At 39.6% G+C, this 24,448-nt stretch overlaps 1 protein-coding gene across 1 annotated transcript in view; it reads right to left on the bottom strand.

Moving 5' to 3' along the window:
* The window catches only part of FRK (fyn related Src family tyrosine kinase), a gene marked incomplete at its 5' end in the record, with an annotated part of 88,649 nt that overhangs the window by 21,788 nt on the left and 42,413 nt on the right, over positions 1-24,448 (bottom strand). Inside the window, one exon of the mRNA XM_080663800.1 lies at positions 22,289-22,410. Within this exon, the coding sequence (XP_080519926.1) occupies positions 22,289-22,410 (122 nt within the window). The remainder of the gene's footprint in view (positions 1-22,288; positions 22,411-24,448) is intronic.

Below are 24,448 nucleotides of genomic sequence, written 5' to 3'. Positions count from 1 at the left end.
TAATCATGATAACTCCTACCATACCACTGCTTCAGAAACCATGTTAGGGTGGATCTATGCCAATAAGTAAATAACATTTAATTGAGTTTTTATATTGCATCTCCCCTTAAAACAGAATTCAAGGCACACATGTGTCACTGCATTTCATTATATAGCAAATAGAGCAGGATGCTAGTCTGAGGAGTTTTGAAAGAAGAAAGTACATCTGTCTTAAAATATTGAAGTGTATCAGGTTGAAGAGTTGTTCTCTCCTTTTCTGGGAAAAAAAGAAATTCACTAAAACCAAAGGGAACAAACAGAACGAATTATTTTTATGCATACAATTCAGTTAGTGGGTCCCCTAGGGCTCCTGCCTAGGTATAGTAAGTGTGCTGTGGGCATCAGTCAGTAAGCTTGACTGTTAAACTGGTAGGTTGCATTATGTGAAGACTATTAAGAGAATGTCTATGTTAGGTGAGTCAAAAAACTTACTAAAAAAGCTCTTTGAGGAAACATCTGATAGCTCTCATGACCTGAGGTCTTCCAGGATTATTACTGATCTAGGAGACCTTCACAGTCAAAGATGACATAATCAAACTCTTATACACAAAAATAGACTGTCTCTTCTAGATATTATATAGCATAGACATCATGAGTTTTAACCATATATCTATGCAAATAGTAATGATATTTTTGAGAAAAATGTTGGTCTTACCCTCAAGACCCCTATGGTCTAAAAAAATCATTATAAAATAGAAAAAACCCATATGAAAGCTTGTTCTTAAATTTTCAGAATCAAATTTCAACTGTATTGTTTATACATGACATCTTAAGAAGGTGAGTATCTCTTTAACAATACATAATTGTACATCAGTATTTTGTCAGACAATTTAATAGAAAAGTGTCTCCCGCAGTATCACAGGAAAATTGTCTTTGCAGCATCTGCTATTGCAGAGAAAGTCCCTGAGAAACCATTTGACTCTTTATTTCTCTCAGGATTCTAACTTCTCACTAAATATTAGATCTGCAATAAATCACCAGGAATTTACACACTTGGATCATATTATATATTAGCTGAGTTTCCTGCAGAAAATCTTTCACTGGGTTAAGATTTAATGCAACATGAGAGCCAGTGCTTCTACTTTTCAAAACTTACCCTAAGGGAATATTCCAAATATTTACATGCATTTATTTAGTTATTTCCCTTCTTTGTTCCAACAAGATCCAGAGACTTGCATAAATTATCAAAATTTTTTAAAAATTTAAATAAGTGGATGAAGAAACTAGGACAAAAGGAAAAGGAGAGCACGATGACTCCAGGAATACAACTAGTGTGCTTCAGGTGAGGTATTCTTTAAATTCCAATCATGTTTGCTAGATGTGGGCCAAAGATTTGGCTCTTTGCATTTCTGGAGCTCATAGCCATGAGGGAAACACATTCAGTTCCCTGATTCCCTGAAGAAAAATATTAACAAACTGTTACTCAAAAAAAAAAAAAAAAAAAAAAGGCAGCATCTTCCTGGCATTGAAATGGGAAAAAAATTTCTCATGTAGATCCTCATAAAGAAAACAGAAAATGCACTGAGAAATGCCATCATTGACATTCTTAGTAGTAACTATACCAACACATTGCAAAGGGCTGGTCCTTATAATGTCCATTAATGTGGCTCATTTCCAAGAGAAAAATTCAATGAAAGCATATGTATGAGAAACTAAACAGAGTTAATCACCCAAAATAGGAAAAGCTATACGTATAAAGATGTTCACTGCAGTGTTTTTATAGCTTTAAATGACTGTTAAATTATATTAAATCTGAAAATTGGGAGTTGGAAATCTATGTATATCAAAAGCCAGAGACCTTAACACCGTAACGACTGGTGGCTACGATGCCCACTGCGGCCAGTGAACCTGCCCAATCGAGGGGTGGGGCCAGCGGCCAACTTCCGCAGCCTCTCCTGCCCGCCGCCCCTGGCCCAACCCCAGATTGGCCCTCCCACTCTAATCAGAGACAAAGCCAGCCAGCCCACCATGCACAGCCCCTCCCCATGGCCTGCCCCACCCCGATCAGCCCCCACCACTCTGATTGGCCTACAGCCCCTCCCCCCAGCCAGCTCTACCCCCAATCGCACCCCCACACACACCAATTGGGGATGGGGCTGGCCAGCCAACTTCCCACAACCCCTCCCCCGGCCATTGACCCCCAATTGGCCCACCACCCACAGCCCCTTTCCATGGCTGGCCCCATTCTCAATCGGCCCCCCCACCCCAATTGGGGGCGGGGCCCGCTGGCCAACCACCTGCGGCCCCTCTCCATAGCTGACCCAGCCCACCTCTCACCATCTCTTCCTCCCAACAGGACTAGCCCCGATCTGCCCTGATGGGGCCAGGCCGGCCGGACCCCCGCCCCATGCATAAATTCGTGCACTGGGCCTATAGTACCAGGTGTAGCAGTTAATAATGTGGATTTTGTAATCAAAGAAAACACGATAATTTCAAGAGAAACATCAGAAGTGCTTTATTCAAAGTAATGTCCATCGCTAGCACACATTTCCCCATCTTTCAGGTAATTTGTGGATACTGTCCCAATAGAACTTTTCTTGTTTTGAGGCCCACCATTCAGAGACCCAATTTTCCACTTCTTCTGTATGTTTTGAAGTGCTGCTCAGAAAGTGTGTGTACCATCGATCGGAACAAGTGGTAATCTGAAGGAGCAAGGTCAGGTGAATACAGTGGGTGGGTTAATACTTCCCAGGCAAGATCTTTTAACATGTCTTTAATTGGTTTTGAAGTGTGTGATGGTACGTTATCATGAAGCAAAATTACTTTGCCGTGTATTCTGGCCCATTCTGGTTGTTTTATGATCAAAGCATGGTTCAAATTGATTATTTGTTGTCAGTAGCAATCAGTATTACTGGTTTCACCTGGTTTTAGAAGCTCATGATCCCACCAAACGCAGAGCATTGTCTTCTTTTGGAAGCGATTTGGCCTTGCAGTTGATATTGATGGTTGACCTGGGTCAACCCATGATTTTGTGCATTTGGGATTCTCAAAATAAATCCACTTTTCATCACCAGTCACAATTCAATGCAAAAAAACTTTTGTGCCATTGAAGCAACATTTTACTGATGACTTTTCAGTTTTCCATTTGTCTTTCGTTCAATTGATGTGGCACCCATTTTTCTTCCTTTAAAATCTTTCCTATTGCTTGTAAATGATCAGAAATTGTTTGCTGAGCAATGTTTAATCTTTCTACAAGTTGTTTCTGAGTTTGGCACGCATCTTCATCCAATAATGCTTGTAATTGTTGGTCTTCAAACTTTTTCGGTTGACCTGGACGTTCTTTGTCTTTCACATCGAAATCATCACTTTTAAAGTGTTTAAACCAGCATTCACAAGTATCTTGAGATGGAGCATGTTCACCATAAGCTTCCCGAAGTACCTTTCAGCAGCACTTTTTTTCAAAATAAAGTAATAAATTAAAACTTCCTGCAAATGCTCTTTTTTTTGGCATAAAATTCGACATTTTTAAGCGTAAAAATACCTATGATGATGCCCTAGCTCATTTGGCTCAGTGGATAGAGGGTCCCAGGTTCGATTCTAGTCAGGGCACATGCCCGGGTTGCGGGCTTGATCCCCAGTTGGGGGCGTGCAGGAGGCAGCCAAGCAATGATTCTCTCTCATCATTGATGTTTCTATCTCTCTCTCCCTCTCCCTTCTTCTCTGAAATTAATAAAAAAAAATACCTATGATGTTAACACCTTCAGAAATTTTGACATATGAAGTTTTGAAGCTTGTTGTCAATACAACAAAATAGCATACATATCAAATCACATATATATCAACATATGTATAACTCCATCTATTGAAAAAAATCCGCATTATTAACTAGTACACCTAGTATAATCATAAAATTATGGAATAACAAGGAAAAAAACATATAATGTGTTAAGTGAAATAAGTGGGATACATAATTAAGAGAATAATAGAATTGCAAACACGAGGATACATCTGGCAGCTCACATGTCCTCAATACACACGCTTAGATTGCTTGTAAAAATCATAATTGCGTAAGGGCAAAGATGATTAAATTTGCCAACATGAAAATAGCTGTGTTCAGCTGTGCAACGCAGAAGGTTGCCTAGGACCAAACCAGAGAGGATCGGACCTGCATTGCCACCATGTGCCCACCATCCAGATATCATTGCTGACATGTACACATAAGGAACTGTTTGACATTGAAACAGGGACTCAGAACTGTTGGACATTGAAATTGGGGCTCAAACATTTTTTGTTATTATATGTTTATTTCTAGTCTGCAGAGGCAAGATTTTTTAAAGGAAAGAAAAGGGGAAAAAATAGATACAGAGGCAAAGAAACATTAAACAGACTGTCAAACTACAGCGGGAAGGCAGGGGAGGTTGGGTGGGGGGGCGCTGTAAGAGATCAACCGAAGGACTTGTACGCATGCATATAAGCATAACCAATGGATACAAGACACTGTGGCGGGGGGGGGGGGGTGGGTGTGGGCAGGTAAAGGCATGTACTGGGGGATAGGGGGGGATGGGGAGGAGGTCAATGGGGAAAAAAAAGAGACATATGTACTACTATTTGTAATATTTCAAACAATTAAAAAAAATAGCTGTGTTAGATTGGCAGATTTGTGAGTATTTTACTCTGTGTTTTCCAAAACAACTGTAATAAAAGTATAGTGACTTTAAAATAAGAACACATGCATAATGCTTCTAGCTTTGTTTAGAGAGGAAACATAAGAATTAACCACCTGAGACAATGTCCACACTATTATGATACTTGACAGTCCTTATGGAAAGCCCCCATGAACTCATTTCTCTTTGAAATCACGATGCATCTCTTCTTACATTAGCCCATAAGACACAGTTTCCCTTTTCGCCTTGTCTAGCAGAGAACCCCAGCTAACCCGACTTCTAAACTGTGATAATTACCTTCTATTACAGGCTCAGCAAGATCAATTTCTCTATTCTTTTTCATCCGTTTTGTCTCTTTTTTTTATGTTTAGCTTTATTTTGTACTCTTTTGGCAATGTAAGCCAAACTAAACCTAAAATCTTTTGTAGAATAAATGAACACATGCACAAATGAAATAAGTAATCAAGTGAAATGACACATCTACTAAACATGAAAAGAATTTCTAATGAAATGAACCCAACAGTGGCATAGCCTCTGGGGTTTCTGTTTGCGGGAGGTTTGACACTCCTCTCAAGAGCTTCAAATTTGAAGAAAAAAAAGTCCTCAGAAAGAGCAATTGTAGACTAAACAGTCTTTGCAGATTCTACTATTTTGTCAAGAATATGCTATGTGAACGACCAGGAAGTTTAAAGATAATTTAATCTAAATCCTTCTTTTACTGATGAGAAAAACAAAGCATAGAGGTCTGAACTAAACTGCTGGTTGCTTGCAGGGCTGGAATCCCCATCCAGCCATCTAGGGTGTCATATGAATGACAGTAGAAACAGTAGAAACCTTTAACCACTTATTTCCTCTTTTCTGTTTTTTAAAGAAATTTATAATTTATTGGTAGATGTCTGAATGCCATCTTCCTCTCCCTCCAAAATTTCCCCCCTAACTCTCAGAAAGGCTCCCCTGAATTCCTCTCCATCTCCCCACCCAGTTATAGTAATTAGTAGACTTGTTAAACAGAGTGAACATGGACATCATTGAGAAATGTCATGTATTATAATTAAAATACCTTGAAATCAATCTTTATCTTCCTATGACAATACAAAGGACTTTTTGTGTTTTAGGTAATTTATATTCCTAGCAGAATATAGTCTCCTTCCATGTTTTTCATTGTTTCTTACATATGCAAGACAACTATTGGTGATTTGCTCATTATTCATTTGTATTCCAAAAGCAGATAGCTCTTATACTTTGAAATTTCTTCATACTGAATGAGAACCCATGAAATGAGATATGTTCCTGCTTTTTATTTCAGACAAATATTAGATGAAGGTTATACAGGGCAACCTCTGTTTAGAATAAGTTTCGTTATCACCTAGTGAAAACATAATTCAGGTCATGTTCAAGTAAACACTTTACATAAAGACAAACCATCTCTTAGGCCCAGCCTATACTTCAAAGGCTGGCCAACCATCTTCCTAATGACTCTTATTAGTTCAGGGGTGAATCAATCAGGTGAACAACTGTAAATACTCAGCATGATCCATCATTTACACCCAGAAAAACAGTTCAAAGCACATGTTCCAGTGCAAGATGGGCCAACACCTCTAACTGTCTGTGCAAAAGGTAAGCATTCTTTATGAAATAATATAAAAGCAATTGGATTTTTATTGAGCCCTTGCCTTAAGCAAGCCCTGTGCTAAGTGCTTTTTTATGTGATATTTTCTTTAATCCCCATAATAACCCTATGGGATATGGATATAATTTTCATCATTTTACAGAGGAGAAACTAAAATGTGTAGCAAGATTAAGTCATTTGTCCCTGGATACAAAGCAGGTAAATATTAGTGCTATGATTCAAAACCAGGCAATGAGTCTCGGAATCCCACACTCTCAGTCCTTCCACCCAGTGGCTCCCTCTATTGCCCAACAGCAAGTAGATTTAGGCAGCTCTCACAAGGCACTGATCACAGCTCTGAAAGCAAGTCAATTTATTGCTACTGTTTCATAATAAAGTGATGATTATTAGCAGACAAAGCTGTTCCTGAAACTGACACCTTTTAAAGGGAAACAGAGGTTGAACGCTCCCTCCTGGAAACATTTGACTCCATCTAATACCATTATTCTACTTTTCTTCTCACTACTTCTCAGGCTTCTCTGCCTCCATCTGCTCCTTTCGTATTGGTTCTGACCTGGGAAATCATAATCTCTCACAACTGGCTGTATTGCACACATGCAGTTTCTGATGACTGTAATGAATGGGGGATGACTCCCAGCCTCTGTCTGCAATGCAGCCCTCACTGTTGCCTTCTACTAGTACATCCCTGCAGGCACCTACCTCAAAGGGACCAAGTCAGAATTTTGTGTGTTTTTTAATCCTCACCTAAGGATATTTTTCCCATTGATTTTTAGAGAAAATGGAAGAGAGAGGGAAAGATAGAGAGAAATATCAACATGAGAGAAACACATCGATTGGTTGCTTCCTGCATGAGCCCCAAGGGCCCAGGCCGGGGAGAAGCCTGCAATCGAGGTATGTGCCCTTGACTGGAATCAAACCCCGGGCCCTTTGGTCCGCAGGCCGGTGCTCTATCCACTGAGCCAAACCAGCTAGGGCCCAAGTCAAAATTTTAATTCATATTATCTTATTCCCTGAGTTTCCTCCCAGCTTAAATACTATGTCTCAGTGAGTAACACTGTCATCCTGAAATCCAGACAGTAAAGTGAGACAGTTGAGGGCACCCCTCTATTCCTACTCCCCGCCCCCACCTCATGGAAGGTGCCCTCCATTTCTCTCTCCTGGACTACTGCACTAAGCTCATATGCTGCTTTCCCATTTCTAGCACCACATGCATCTTCCACAGTCATCAGAATAGGCTTTTCAGATGTACATCTGAACTTGTTCTTCTCTTTAAAGCTCTTCCATTGCCTAGAGTGCAGATGCCTTAACAGAGTTCTCTGTGGCATCCTATCCTTGAGTATAAACACCTACTTGTAGTTTCTTGACTGTACCATGCTCTTTCCTGTTTCTGTGATTGTCACAAACTGTTAATTCCAACTGGAAATGTATTCCGTTCACATATTAATTGCAAGTTCAATTTTCAAGGCCCAGCTCAGGCATCTCCTCCTCTATGCCTCCTGGTTTAAGCAAGCAGAGCAGCTCCCTTGGTCCTTCAGTCCCACTGTACAACTTCTGCTACTGAATTCATGCCACAGGATTGCTCCTATATATTTACACTGTACCAACTGAATTTTGAGCCATTTGATTGCATTTATTTATATAAGACATGAAGTCAATAAACCATTTTCTCTTGGCATTGGCCATGGCTTCCAATAGGCAGAACATCCTTCCCCATCCCACTGACTTGGGATGTGCATATGTGACTTGCTTTGAAGTGGGAGCAAACATAACATATGGCATAACATATTCTATAACTTCCCCGGCCTCCAGTCTTCTGCCTCTGCCATGAGAGTGCCATACCCAAGACAGAAGCTGCTCCTGTGGCCTGAGTCCTGGAATGAAAGATTCATGGAGATGAACTGAGGCTTGCTACCCCAGATAGCACCCAGCCAACCACCACCAACAGCTCTCATGCAACAAGAGTAAACCACTGAGATTTAGGGGCAAAACTGACTAACAGAGGACATTTTAAAGAAAGCAGCATGACTCCTAAATAATATTTAAAAGATGTCAAAAGATTCCATTTTGAAACTATCTTTACTCATACTAGCTGTGTTACCTTGGATGAGTAACTTACCCTCTCTGGCCTCCAATTATAAAATTAGTGTTTTTGACTAGATGATCTGAAAGTCCCTTCTGGTTCAAATTCTCTAATTCTACTGCTCTAGTAAGGAGCTTTATAGAAATATAGTCAAATGTGGTAGAGAAAAGTTATGATTTCTACTTTCTAAAAGAGAAAACTAAGACATGAACTTAAACATTTAATGAAACCTATTAGTGCTTTTCTACATTTGTTGAAACCTGAAAATTCTGGAGACTCATGATTGTGACAAAGACACATCCCTGGAAACATGGTGGGTTATACATGGAACAATGTGCTTGACACTTGGAGTTCTGTTCTGTTCACTGGGCATTCCTCCCACTCCAATAGCAGCTCTATTAGCATGCCTAACTCTCATTTTTGCAACCTAAATACTAAAAAAAAATGCTGAAGCTACACCACAAATTTCAAAGAGAAAAGGTCAAAGCCAGTGTCTTCTTCCTCCCATCGCACAAAGCAATGACCATAGTTTCAGTCTCTTCGTTATGCCATGACACCAAGCTAGGGTCATGGAACCAGTTCCCTACAGTTCATTATTGCTCAGTTTGAATGCTAATCACAACAGCAAATATTTATATTGCTTGCTTTGTTCCTGGCAATGTTCTAAGTGCTTTTCTACTTTTCCTATCTAAACCAAACAATACCATTAAGAAGTAGATACTATTTTCCATCTCCATTTTGCAGAAGAGAAAACTGAGACACAGAGTGGCTGAGTGATTTTTCCCAAAGCCACAACAGTAAGAGGAAGAACGCAAACCCAAGCAAGCAGGCCGCAGTTTATTATCAACTGTAAACTGCAATGCCATTAATGGGAAACTCCAATGGAAGCTTGGTTGGCTCATCTTTCCAATCTAGATAATCTATATATATAAAAGCCTACGTGACCGTCGCAACCGAAACAACCGAACAGACAACCGAACAGGCTGCATGGGGCGACCAGGCTGGCAGGGGGGTTAGTGAGGGATGACCAAATGACTGAGCAGCAGGCTGCGTGGGGTGACCAGGCCAGCAGGGGTGTAAGTGAGGCGTTACCAGGCTGGCTGGGGGGGGGGGGGGGCAGTTGGGGGTAACCAGACCATCAGCGGGGGAGTTAGGGGTGATAAGGCAGGCACGCAGGTGAGCAGTTAGGAGCCAGTGGTCCCGGATTGTGAGGGAGTCCCGGATTGGAGAGGGTGCAGGCTGGGCTGAGGGGACCCCCCTTCCCCTGTGCACGAATTTCGTGCACCGGGCCTCTAGTAGGAAAATAAATTTAGTCCTTGCCACTCACAGGCTTTTAAGACAACAAACAACAAAATACTTTCTTGGATTGCAGTTCTTGTGCCAAAGTGTCTAGTAACTGCAAAACACATTTCTAAAGTGCATTAGAAGTAACTTCATGATTGATATGATGCTGATAGTTATAAAGTAGCTAGCTAATATGCATATATCATTTTAAATACACAGTTTAAAATTAGAGCCACTAACTTATTAAATTGAACTGTATTCATTTCATTCACTTTTTACATAATGGACACATTTTGTGTAACTATCACCACTAGAAACTCTATACCTAAATCATTAAGAAAATTTAAACCTTGGTCAAGCTTTTGACATTAATCAAGTAAAATTACTGCCAGTCAGGTATGTTTTCATTTGTAGAACAAGTTGCTAGAGATATTTTAAAATTATAAACTTGTTTTCAACTAAAAGCAGATATTCTTCTCCTTTCTATATATTCATGGGACATGAAAACTGAAAACAAAACAAAGCTTTACTGTACTGATCCGATAATGGCATGTTATTTCCTGACGTGTCACAACAGAAAACACGTTTGATTGAAAGCCCTCCCATGGCCAGAAGCTGTAAAGGGTGGGGAGCAGAAAGTTGAAGCCAACAGGTGTTTTGGTTCTAGAATAAATGCACACATATAGTATTCAGGTTATAGACAATGACCCTGTTTGTACAAACACTGTATGAAATATGCTGGTTAGGATTAATTTTACAGGACTTTTTTAGTAACCTATTTTTCCACTTAGAGTAACAAAAAGAACTTGCGTAGAGGAAGCCTTGAGAAAAAAACCCTTATTTAGTTGTTATTTCCCTGAAGTACACACTGGACTAAACTGTGCAAGGCCAGTGCAAAGGAGGAGGAACTGGAAGGCATGTAAGTCACCAATTTTCATTCCTGGGGCCAACATGTTTTAATTTCCTGTTCAATCTAAAACACAGCCCCAAGACTTCCCAAATGTTCTTCCTTCTTCACTTTGCCTCCCCCTGTCTTCCACTGCTCAGCTCTTCTTTTAATCATTTCCTTTATTCCTAGTTTGAAATTATTAAATTTATATGTTTTCAGGGCCCAAGGTCCAGAGAAAACTGAGTTCAAATCTCAGCTTTGTCACTATCTTGCTATTCAAAAATAAACCCCATATTGAATCTATCATGATCACATTTACAGTATTTACAATCTTGTACCTTGTAAGCTATTCAAGCACATTAGTGGTAATGGAGGAACAACTTACAGATCTCCATTTTACTTGTTAAAGAGTTCAAGAGCGCATCACAGAAAACAATTCCTCATTTTTAATCTAAGGAGCATCATCTGCTCTTTTGAAGTAAAAAAGGTTCTTAAGAAAAGGCATTATCTGAACAGAAAAGTACATTTCATGCACACTATATTTCATTTATTTTTTTACTCACTATTAAGTATAGAGTTGACTTGTCGCATTTGCCTGTAATGCCTTCCCTTATTAATCTCTTACAAAAAATAATTGTTATCTTTTCTGGGTTCTTAAAATACTTTGCAAGATAGATCCAGAGACAAATGGCAGGGGAGGGGGGTGGTTAGAGATCAACCAAAGGACTTGTATGCATGCATATTAACATGACCAATGGACACAGACACTGGTGTGGTGGGGGCTTGCCCTTGGGGGTGGGAGTGGCGGGGGGGTGGGGGGAAGGAGACATATGTAATACTTTAAACAATAAAAAAAAGAAAAGTGAAAAAAACACTTTGCATATAAGTGCTCTGTCTGCATGATAAATGCTTGTTATAGGGTGACTACAATTTTACCACATAGCAAACACAAATGAAAGTTCTATGATGAATGGGCAAATGAATGAATCAATGAACAAATGAATGGTTAAAAAATTGTTCAAAATATTCCTTCCAATATTTCTGAAAATTTCTTTTCTATATAAAGACAGTGAAACAAGGAAAAAAAATCAATAGCAAACTATTAAAACAATTTAACCTTCCGTAAACAAACATTGATCCCAAAATTTTTTCTACATGTAAGACACTGTGCTAAGTCCTGAGTACCTTGCTCAAAGAAAATAAAAACAGTTACAAGAAGGGGAATTCAATGCATGATCATGTAATAGCTGGTGTTCATCTTGCAAGAAGCATAGTTTGACTTAAGGGAGAATGAATATTAGGCTGGAAAACTGGCTTCAGCAAGACTATGAAGAGCTGAAATGTTGAAATAGGTAAGGATTTATGTGGTTTGCAAAGGAAAGTTATTAAAGGCTTTTGACTTCTCTAGATAAAAGAGACTAATGGGATGCAATAACCAAAAGCAATGCATAATGCTTTATTGCATCAAAAAGCAAGTAAATAAAGAGCTAGCAAGGCCATTTGGAGAGATTTGAGTATGTACTGTATAGCAGACAATATTATTGTATCAGTGTGGAAGGTCTGGGTGTGATAATAATAGTACTGTGGTAATATAGAGAGAGTGTCCCTATCCTGGGACCTACATACTAATACAAAGTTTTTAAAGGTGAAGTGATATCATATCTGCAACTAACATACATGTATATCTATAGAGAGAGACATATACTGGCATACGTATGATGGAGAGAGAAAGTAAATGGCACAGAGTGTTAACAGTTGGTGAATTATGTGAAGGTACATAGTTAACTTTTCAACTTTTATCAATAAATTTAGGGGAGAAAAGAAGAAAAAATTTCTAAATGTTTATATTGAGTTTTGATATTTAATGGTGTGGATAAAAATTCTGAGACCAACTCAATTCTTATGCTTGTGTAATTATTTTTTCCTGGATGCTCACAGAATTTTTCACTTACTCTTGATATTAAAGTATTTTGAAAAGATGGCTTAGGTATGCATTTTTTCACTTATTTTGCTTGGAACAACTTTGAGTCCTTTTAATCTATAAGCACAGATTTCTTTTCTGACTTAGGAAAGTTTTCTTCCGCTACATATTTAACTGTTGGTTGCATGTAATTATTCTAATAAATTTCAAAGAAATGCCTCCTGTTTGTGCATTATTGGCCCTCATAAATTTTCATCTATTTTTCTTCCCAGAAAGCATCTCAAGTTTGCTCTTTACATCTCTGAAGTAAGGATTTTGTTGTTTGATATTTCCCATATGTTGCCTTTTCAGGTTGTTTTTATGCCTAACTTCACAGAATTAGTGTTTTCTTATATTTAAATTAAATGCTTTCAATGTTTTCTTCTGTTTCTTTTAGTGAATATGGCTCAAAAGTAGAAATCTTTTCTGAAGATTATTGTTTATCATCCCTTATACTTTTATTTTTCCCAAACCATGTTTTATAGGGGGGAGGATGTTCTGTGATCAAGGAGTTTAGGAAACTCTGGGTTGAAAAATTAAATTTTTTCAATTTAAGACTTCTGAGACTTTAATGTGCTTTGTCAAGTCAAGGTAGAGAGGATGCAAGATGAGGTGTTCTTCAAATGCATTTAACTCCTGAAACCTCTGTCCTATGAAACACTTTGGCTTATCAAAGAATTTATGTTATAGAACATAAGTGGGGAAATGTTATTGAGTATCCAGAATTTCATAACTTCTCTTTCTTTCTTTATCATTATACTCATCATTAAATGAAAAGAAACTTGGCATTTAGGAAAAAAAACTTATGCACTGTCTTCCTGTCCATCCATTTAGTTGGGTGTATGTTTCCCCCTCTTAGCACACGCACAGCAAGGCTGCTAGTGCACCCACCCTCTAAACATACTGCCAATGTCCAGCAAATGTTCAGCCCCCGTGGCCTTGCTAGAGGACCGGGCGGATCTTCTCGTCTGCTAGCATGTCTGCTCACAGTAAGAAACAGAATTCTTACTACTATGAACTGAATGTTTGTTTCCCCCGAAAATTCATTTGTTGAAGCTCTAATCCCCAATGTGATGATGATAATAGGAGGTGGGCCTTTGGGAGGTAATTAGGTTTAGGAGGTCCTAAGTGTGGAATCCTCATAATGAGATTAGTGCTTGTATAAGAAGAGACCAGACTGAGAGCATGTGCTCTATCTCTCTATCTATCTGTCCCAGCCTCCAGAATGGCAAGAAATAAATGTTTGCTGTTTTAAGCTACCCAGTCTCTCACATCATGTTAGAGCATTGTAAACTGACAAAGACAGTAACCCTGAATTATTTGTTTAACTAGAAGAATGTGTGAAAAACACATCACTAGAGAGCAGAGTTCTTGTTTCCTTCTTTCTACAAGGTTAACTTCACCCAGTTTGCAATAACTATCATCACAGGTCACCTTCCACCCTGAAAACATTTACTGTGCTGCAAGCTGCTGTCCCACTCAGATGTAGAAAAGGGGGAGGCTGCAGATGGATGCCTAGGGAAGGCTCAAATCACTGAGGCAGTTCCACACAGGAGGGCAGTGGCTGCCTAGGTGCCTGGGAACTGCATGTCCTGCCTCTTTAAGACAGTGGGACACTCTGGTCATGGGTCCAAGCATCTTCCCACCTTCACGAATATCCCTGATCTGACGTAAAAGTCAGAGTCTGCTCAGCCACTTATTCAGTTGACCTACATTTGCCCTGAAGTTAGAAGAGTATTTACCCAGAGTCTAAAAAAGCCTTGATTGATAGATTCAGTTTAAAGGGCTCCTTTGCTTCTGGATCTCTTATGTATATTCTAAAATAGAAAGTAGGGGGATGCTAACTCAAATGATTATTATCTTCATGCAGAAGTATAACATGGGGCAAAAAGCAAATAAAGGATCAATTTAATTTGGCAGCTAATAAAGTGGGAAAAATAACAGAATAGAATATGTCATGAATTACAAAAAGGTAGCAATTTCACCGACCTCCATATAACTTATCAGCATCCCACTTATTTATTTTATATCTGGAATTGCTTATCATACAGTTACATTCAAAGGGCAGTAATATGTATCTTTTCTTTGCTGTGCTTCCTTCCAAGTAGCTCAAAAGACTCATGCAGAAAAAAAAAATTAAATAAGCGAAACCAGGTAAGCAAAGCCAAAAGAGAAAATTTAGATGAGTCAATTTATACTATTCACAGACAAGTGGAAGAAGAAAGAAATCAGAATACGACTGTCTTAAAAATACTCTGGCCTTGCCGAAACCGGTTTGGCTCAGTGGATAGAGCTTCGGCCTGCGGACTGAGGGGTCCCAGGTTCGATTCCGGTCAAGGGCACGTACCTTGGTTGCGGGTGCATCCCCAGTGGGAGGTGTGCAGGAGGCAGCTGATCGATGTTTCTCTCTCATCGATGTTTCTAGCTCTCTATCCCTCTCCCTTCCTCTCTGTAAAATATCAATAAAATATTTAAAAAAAAAATACTCTGGCCTCTAGAAATGCTAGTCATGGATTTTCTTTTCTTTTTTTTTAAACCACAGACTTTTATAGGGGAGTAGTTGTTTTTAAAAAATACATATTTTTATTTATTTTAGAGAGGAAGGGAGAGGGAGAGATAGAAGCATCAATGATAACAGAGGAGCATTGGTCAGCTGCCTCCTGCATGCCCCTCACTGGGGATCGAGCCCACAACTTGGGCATCTGCCCTGACTGGGAATCAAACTGTGACTTCTTGCTTCATAGGTTGATGCTCAACCACTGAGCCATGCTGGCTGGGCTAGTCATGGATTTTCAATAAGACAGACAATTTCTTCATGATCCAGTGCCCTAGTGAAAGATTCTTTGTCTCTGCATCTGTGTTTATGCAGACACACACACAAATACACGTACTATATAATAAAATGTTAATTTAACTTTATAGAGTATTTAAATTATAAATTATATCAGTAGCAATGTTAAGAAAAGACGTGATATACCATAACTCATGAAAAAAGCCACTTGCTATTATAGGCAATGATATTTCCAATTAAGCTGAACACAACTAAATTATGACTTTAATTAAAAGGCATTTTGTAAGATGGCACCAACATGTTTAAAATTTAATACATTTTATATGAGATACTAGAGTTATTAACATAAAAAGTTCTTTGCAGCACGTGCACTTTTTAAAAGGCAAAACATTTTTAACCAAAATGAAAATGCTCCCAGAATCCATAGAAGTTTCACTGCATTATAAAATCAAGGAGCAAATTTTTCCAGCCATTTAATATTTGCCCCTACTTAGTATACACAATTGTATTTATATTCATGGTTAATAGTAATAGAGTTACTGGCACACTCTTGTGGCCACTATGTCCACATTAAGTTTAATTGAAGAATGAATGAATTGCTCAGGGCACTGAGAATGAAACAAACAGCTTTTTGCCATTGGGCCACTATCACACAGATCTCCAACAGTTTGGGGCATAATGGCATGGCACTGGTTGGTGGAAAGTGAGTTTGGGTCTGAACCCTGTGCCAGGCAGACACAGATAGCCACACTGCAACTGATATCCTTTTCCAATGTTGCCTCCTCTACAATAGTTTTACTACCTGAACACAACTAACCTTTCAAGGTGAGAAATCGTCTTTCTAAAACAAGTCTGAAACACAGCAAATAGGAGAATTACATGGTCCAGACTTCAGAGCGTAAGAACGTGATGATGGCCTTATCATTGCTCCTGATGGAATGCAGGGTAGAGAGGTGAGTGTTAGAGCATCTACTATCTTCATAAACTATACTGGGAACTATGGCGATAGAGGAGAAGCATGAAACAGAAGCAATAAAAGTATCTTTCTTCTGCTCAAGGACTTTATGATCTAGTTCAGAAGTACATTTTTTACCTAAGGTGAGAGTTACTTATAAATATAAAGGAATCTTTGAATATGTAAGTTCAACATGAAGGATACACGTAAGGTCAACACAAAAAGGTATACATCTTCCCCAATGAAGCTACTGCTTTTCTCATTACTTTTTTAATTGCTTTCAGAATTAATTTATAAGACATGCAGAAATACTTACAAAGCTATAAAGTATATGGTATCACTAGGTTAATCATTCAGATTACTTAGGAAGTTGCTTCAGATAATTTTGGCCATTTTCAAGCATCAAATATGTCCTTAATGATCATGTAATTGCCCCGGCTAAGGGCCTTTAAAATACAGTGATATCTCTTCTATAAAGACACTTCTACCATTTGTGCAATACTTGGAGCACTGGAAACCTATTACTGTGAGGGATAAAACATTTATTTGGTTCTGAAAATTCCAGCATACTTATTTAAAAATTAAGTTATGTCTCTACAGAGGTATATTTTATATTCTCAGTAAGGCACTTCATAGCAATCACAACGTATTATAAAAGTCCTGCATATTTCATGGGACCTCCATGTTTCCTGTAATAGAAATTTATCAGAGTAAGTACTCTGTTCAACATTAGAAGAAACAAGTCAAAAACATGACACTGGTTACTTGTATGTCCACCTGCCATTGCCTCAAACGCCTCTGAGCGTATTTCCTTTGCTCCTCTCTCCTGTACATCATCTCCTCCAGTAAATCTCTCCCAGCCAGAGCCACCAAACTGCCCCAGTCCCTCAATTCAGAGGTCTGAGGGTCAGCCTAGATGCTGCCTTCTCCTTTATCTTGCCCCATATATGATCAGCCACCAATTCCTGTTGGTTCATATCTTCTAAGTATTCCTCACCTCCATTCTCTACTCTCTATTTGCCCCGCCGCTTCCCTGGTTCAGGCCATCATCTATGGAGATGAGCAGGACTGTCTAGCAAAGAACCCTGGGAGCTATTTCTGGGCCCACTGGACTATGCCCAGCAAGAGGGGCTGCACCTGAATTCAGCTTCCCACAGGTCCCATGGTTTCCTCTTCCATGAAGGAGGAGCCACAATTTCCCACAATGCCCAAAGCCTGTCAGTGCTGGGCTTCCAAGCAATGCTGCAAATATTTGATATCCAAGCTCACACTGCTTTGCACCAAAGCACAGACTTTAAAAAAATTCTTTTTTCATTGATTTCAGAGAGGAAGGGAGAGGGAGAGAGAGATAGAAACATCAATGATGAGAGAGGATCACTGATTGGCTGCCTCCTGCTCACCCCTTACTGGGGATTGAGCCTGCAACCCTGGCATGTGCCCTGACCGGGTATCAAACCATGAACTCCTGGTTCATAGGTTGGTACTCAACCACTGAGCCACACCAGCTGGGCCCAAAGCATGGACTTTTATTCCTAGTCCTATGGCCACTTCCACACTTGCCCCATAAAATAAAAGGGAGCAATAGAGGGGCCTTTGGCTTCTTGGGACACCCTGTGCTGGAGCGAAGCCCTGGTGCAGCCCGTGGAGCTTGGGTCCCATTGCCCCTCTCTGCAGAGGCTGACAAACTCTGTTGTCTTGAGCCTGTCATTTCACACAGCAGCAAGTGATGCCACTGTGTTTGTCTCTTTCACCCCTCTTTAGACTATTATCCATAAATCTCTCATCATGCTGTCAAAGGTCACATCAGGTCACTTTGTGCCTAAGACGTCCCTCTACAGAGTAAGGGCCAAATTCCTCAGCATGATATGCAAGGCCCTGAACACACACACACACACACACACACACACACACACAGCTGCTCTATCTTCCAACCTTCTTTCCAACAAACACCAGACATCCCCAACTCTGCACACTTGCTTTGCCAGGACTAATCATCCCCACACTGCTACCTTGAAGCACAAATTGGTACAGAACCCAAATGCTTTCTCCTCTGTGAAACCTTCCTGACTCCCCCTGGGGGACTTGGCCCCTCTCCCCTCTTGTCTCACAGAAAAACAACTGTGTTATAACCCTCCTGCAGCCTGAGTTCAGGGCCTGGACCGTGCTGTCTTTGCTGCCCTTCACCTATCAAGGACTGGCACATAGTAGGCCCCTTGAAAGTTTGTTGAAGAAATAAACAAATATAGAAATAAGTGATCTCCACTCCTAGATGCATCACCCTGAGTATTGCTGATGAGCTTTTTTGCCTCATGTCCTCAGTGCAGTCATTTTTTCAACTATATTCAATCTGTTATCATTTATTTTTGGGAAGGTTTCATTGAAGATGAATATGCAGAGTTGTCTGAAGTAACCTTACAATGTGCAATGTAGAATCTCTTCTGAAAAACTCAGCTGCAGCTCAATTGTAGTCCTCAAAATGTGTTTTCCTTAAAGTATACCTTAAACAATAATACAAATGCTTATAGGATGCCAAGCACCAAATTATTATCAATGATAACAGCAATAATAATAATTTCCTTTAAGCTAATTGAATGAAGTCAAGAAATAGCCAAACCATTTCAAATGCAGTCATAGTTTTATATTTTTCATCAGAAAAACAATCCACTACCAATGACAAATAACAGTAGAGCCACTAAAACTACCTGTCATGTATCTAATGAAGACAGATTCTCCAGCTGCCACATGTAATATGTAATATCCAAAAGCATGGTTGTAATTCACAGCTAATTAGTGTCTTGCCATTTTGAGAAGTGTCAGAGCCCTAACTCTCTTCCGAGATCTATGCAGACCTCACAAGAGCCAGCCGTCAGCCATGCAAGGACCACACAATCCAATTAGCATCCACCCCAACTTTGGGCTGCTGGTTCGGGAATGCCCCCTCCCAGCCTCAGTAAATCATAAGCCTTTTCCTGACAGCTGCAAGCCATGGCTGCCCAAGGAATAAAGACAATGTTTCTAAGGAAAACTGACGTGGGAAAGACAGAGACAGAAAAGAGATAGTTGCCTTTCTTTAGCAACACAGCAGTCAGCAACACTGAAGGTCATCAATTCTGACTGATTAAGGAGACAACTGCACTAAGAAATAAATCCTTGAGTGGTCTATCTGAAGATCCTTAGTGATAGTCAACAGTCAGCAGTTGGGTGGTTTGTTCGTTTGTTTTACAGTAATGTGGATATACTGAAGACCTTTTTCTTTCCATTTTTCTCCTGCATAGCCCTCTTCTGGCTAAAAAGAGAATTTCCCTTTGAGTAGAACATAATGGTCTGCATTTACTGTGTCCCCCAGTGAATACACAGCAATCAGATAATTTGTTTGAAAGACTCTAAATTGTTTGACTTCATTGAAAAAGAATCTATAACGATATGCTGGTCTCCAAGTAGGCCCTACAAAGCTTCGTAAATCCATAAGCAAGTGTGGAGTATTCTCAGCACATAACAGACAATAGCCTTATAATTTTGTTCTAAGCCTATAAAGCTATTTTGTCCCATAATACTCTACTTAGAGAGTTTTTGGAATAGTCAACTGTAGCCTGGACATTATTCAAAGACATGATTCAGCTAATCCTACTTTTAGTTTGTTTTCTTCATGGAAATACTACTCTTCCATGTTTTAATGCTAATCTAAAACGTTTAATTTAACTTTTGCCTATATAATGACTACCTGATTTGATATGTATATATTAGCAAAGGCAAATAGCAAGCATGGATTCATTTAACATCTACAAGAAATTCTCCTGCAGCTTTTCTTATCATGAGACATTGAGATTTCAAAACTGTTTTTCTTTTCCTGACTATAGTATTCCCGTGGAAATCTTTAAATCTTCAAATTTTTATCTACAAGGATGTCCATTGTGTTCATATTTTATAATAGCAAAAGAAGTGAAATAATGAAACTGTATAAAATATGAAATATGTTAAATAAATGGTGGCACACCCATACAATGGAAAGTTATGTGGCTTCTAAATATACTGATGTAGAAAATAATAAAGAACATGAAAAAATGTTCACAGGATACTGAGAGACAGGAAAAATGAATCCTAGATCCATATTATACACACACACACAAATACATATAGATGCACATATGTGTATATTACATATGCACATATATACACATATATATGCACATACATGTGTATATTTACTTTTTTATTTACAAGATTATCTTAATTTTGTTTTCTCTGGGTGTGTTTTTCTGGGTGTGTGTGTTTGTTTAAATTAATATGCTTAAATGTTAAGAATAGAAAAAAGCTTGACAGGAAAGTATTTCAGTATTAAAATGTATATTCAGAAGGTTATATTGTAAATTAATCTTCTTTGAGCTTTTCTGTCTCTATAAAAATGTTTATATTACTTTCATAGTCAGAGAAAAAGCTATTATACATTATAAAACATTCACTATGTCACCTGGGTGTATACAGGTGTGGACTGGTGTGGAGGCCCAACCTGGTTGGCCATCAGCTCTGAGTGGCTAATGCCCATCACCTATCAGTCACTGCAAATTGTATCGCCCTGGGTATAAACAAAATTAGAAAGGTCGGTGTCACATCACACTTGGGAACATTTCAAGAATGGTAATCAGATCAGCATGCCCTAACTGGGTAGTGGGGGGCGGGGGGGGGGCGCCTAAATCCATATGATTCTGTAATACCCTATTGACTCGGTGTCAGAATCGACAGAAACCAAAGGACAAAACCTGAAAAGCCTGCCTCAGTACCACTGCCCTTAATTCACTTCAGCTCTAATCCATCTGCCCTGATACTGGGACCATCAGGTATGAGGAAGACAATGGATACCGAACACACACAGTCTGGCTTTGGTTCAGGTCAAGTCAGAGTTGCCAGTACATGGAGCTCAGGGCCTATTTCCATATCAGGCTGTGCAGGCTGTCCTGACGTCCAGCTCAGTGAGCCAGGCAGACACAGCAAGGCCCATGGGTGTTCTTAATTTAAATAAACATTTGTGCAGGGCAATAGGGATAGAGGAAAGCAAAATCTCTTCTCCCAAAAGACTTACGTCTAGTTGGTGAAATAAAAGATATGCTTTAAAGGGGATAATAACACAAATGACTGGCAATACAGAGGTCGGAGAAGGGCAAGGAGAAAGTCTCACAGGAGAGACGGACTGAAGCGGTCTTCAAGAAGAACACTCTGCAGCCTGGGAACATACACCAAGAAGCACAGGTTCTTGAAAGCAGAGAAATGCACGCACCTGTCACTCTTCAAGATCATTCTCGGGTCCTCTGTGATTTTTTCCTAGAGCAGTGTAAGTTAAACATGTACTTGACTCTGAGCTGAAAAACTACCTTTGACAAAATGTTACATGCCATGGACTTAATTAAATGCATTTGCATTCAGCACTTCAACTCATTTTCCATTTATCAGGCAAAGACAAATGAAATGCAAAAAAAAAAAAAAACGTATTATGCCAAGATCAATTTGACAACAGTGTAGTGTTTGCTTCTTGCTTATTATTTCCCTAGAACCGTGGTCGGCAAACTGCGGCTCACGAGCCACATGCGGCTCTTTGGCCCCTTGAGTGTGGCTCTTCCACAAAATACCACAGCCTACGTAAGTTATTTTGAAGAAGTGGCGTTAAAAGAAGTTTAAGTTTAAAAAATTTGGCTCTCAAAAGAAATTTCAATCATTGTACTGTTGATATTTGGCTCTGTTGACTAATGAGTTTGCCGACCACTGCCCTAGAAGGATAGGATCTTTGATAATGCAAGTGAGAAAACACAGCCAGATCCATGTTTTTTATTTCATATCTAGAGTGCATGTCTTTGAAACTGCTTATAGAAGACTTCTAACTGTAGATAGAAATTTCATGCTAATTTTTATATTATTCTGGAGTGGCTCAGGAGATATAATTTTGGTACTATTATGAAGGTAAGGAAATAGGCAAATTTGAAATTAGCATGTCCATATTTACACAGTACGTCCATGACTACAGACTCTCAAACTCATACTTAAATCACACAAAACAATGCCCATACCTGAAAGGGCGAAACCTCCTTTCTCGCTTTCACTTTCTCTGATTAGAAAGGCACCCGTCTGATTTCCTGAATATAATAGTTGATTTTCTGCATCTGCTCTCTTGATTGCTCCAAAGAACCACCTAAAAAGAGAAAGATGTAAACTTCAATTAACCAATCAACATTCATTTTTAAAGGAGCAGGAAACATTAAAAGAAAGTATTCTTATATCAAAAATGTTTAATATTCTTTTTTAATTGATTTTAGAGAGAGAGAGGGGAAGGGAAAGAGAGAGAGAAGCATCGATTTGTTGTTCCACTTATTTATGCATTCATTGGTTGATTCTCTATGTGCCCTGATAGGGGATTGAACCTGCAACCTTGGCACACCCAACTGAGCTACCCAGCCAAGGCTGGTATTCTTTAGTGAAACTATGGTAGGTATAAATGCTTTTGATACTTAGGGTGATTTTTAAGGATGTCTATAACCTTCACAGAGGAGTCCTTAAAAAATTACAAACCAGGAATTTGGTGGCTGCTGGCTCCCACTTCCTTCTCACACCTGCATTCTGTCTGACAGGTACTACATCCTTCTGTCAAATCCACAGCCTCTGGATGAGTCCACCACATAAACCTTCTGCATTTCATGCTCCAAAATGTCTCACCATCACTATCTGACTGTCCTCTGCCTCACCTAACACCTTCTAAATATTAGGAGGCAAGCATTCCAATCAAATGATTCATATATTTCATTTCAAGGTACGAAAAATTAAAAATATAGTTCTCTGGACATTCATTCACTTATTTCCCCACCCCCACCATCATGTGAGACAATTCTGCATGTTTAGGAGGAACTTATTAACATAAAGGAAACTTTCATCCAAGGGGAGATTATGTAAAAAAGCTACTTCTGCCAGGGAAGTAACTTATTAGTGCCACCTCTACTTCTTATCTTTATACCCTCTTATCCTTTCAAACAAGCATTCCAGGAATATAAGAGCCAGGTACTGACCATACAGGTTTGAGAATGGGATTAACCAACAGATGATTAACGAGTGATTATGAATTTTAATGTCAGAGCCAGTCTGAAATATATATCAAGTCAGTTGGCACCAACGTGGTAATAAGGGGAAGCTGAGGAAGCCCCTTTCACTAATGACCCCTCACTACAGGGTCATAAAGCTGATCTTTATCAGTAAAGATTTTAGGTAAAACATTGTTTTTTTTTCAGGGATCCCTATCTTTAAAAATGTAAACTCTTCAAGAAAGGAAATGCTGGCTTAAGGGAAGAAATGTAGGATGTTCCTCCAAAAATGTTTATATACACTTTGAATAATTATAAAGGCAGTGTTTATTAAAATACATTTCATCTTAAAAACTGAGCTATTAGCTATTAAGTATGTATACATTTTTGAGGGACACCCTATACAAGCTGGGTGAGAAACTGCAGGCTAATAGAGTATATACAAGCCATCAAAAATTGGTCCCAATTGGTTTGGCAGGTCATGGGTATTGGGGAATATGTGTGACATATTTGGAAGGAGGAGGGAGAAGACATTGAAAACAAAAAGAAACATCTTACCTAATAATAGACAAACATGTAAATTGACCGTACCTCCGCTACACCCACAGCCAATCAGAATGAGTATGCAAATTAGAAGGCCAAAGATGGCCGCTGTCCAGCTGCTCCAGGCGCTGAGTGGCCAGGCGGGGCAGGACGCCTGCTATGAGAGGGAGGGAGGAGGGCGAAGGGATCTACAGGAGTGAAGTGCCACAGCAAAGATAAGACTGCAGACTCCGGGAGTCTGCAGCGAAGACGAAGATGGCAGACTCCAACCTGAGTCTGCAGTGAAGACAAAGATGGCAGACTCTGGCCCAGCCGTGGGCAAACTACGGCCCACGGGCTGGATCCAGCCCGTTTGGCTGTTCTATCCGGCCCGCGGAGCCGAAAGAGCGGAGGGTTCTCTTGCTCTCCCCTCCGCTCCTTTACCAGCAGCAGTGTTAACATGGCAATGTCGGGAAACACGGCCGCAGCTCCTTCTTCTGAGTGGGCAGATTTATATCCGCCCATTCAGTAGAAGGAACAATCTCTCAATCTTCCAGAGGCTCTTTGTAATGCCCGCGGACACGTCCCCCGACATCACCCTGGGAATGCGTAGACACGTTATCGTGGTGATGTAGG

Source organism: Plecotus auritus, assembly GCF_963455305.1.
Source record: "Plecotus auritus genome assembly, chromosome: 4".
NCBI lineage: Eukaryota > Metazoa > Chordata > Mammalia > Chiroptera > Vespertilionidae > Plecotus > Plecotus auritus.
Note: the sequence above shows the minus strand (reverse complement) of the source record. Positions and strands in the feature narration are given on the sequence as shown.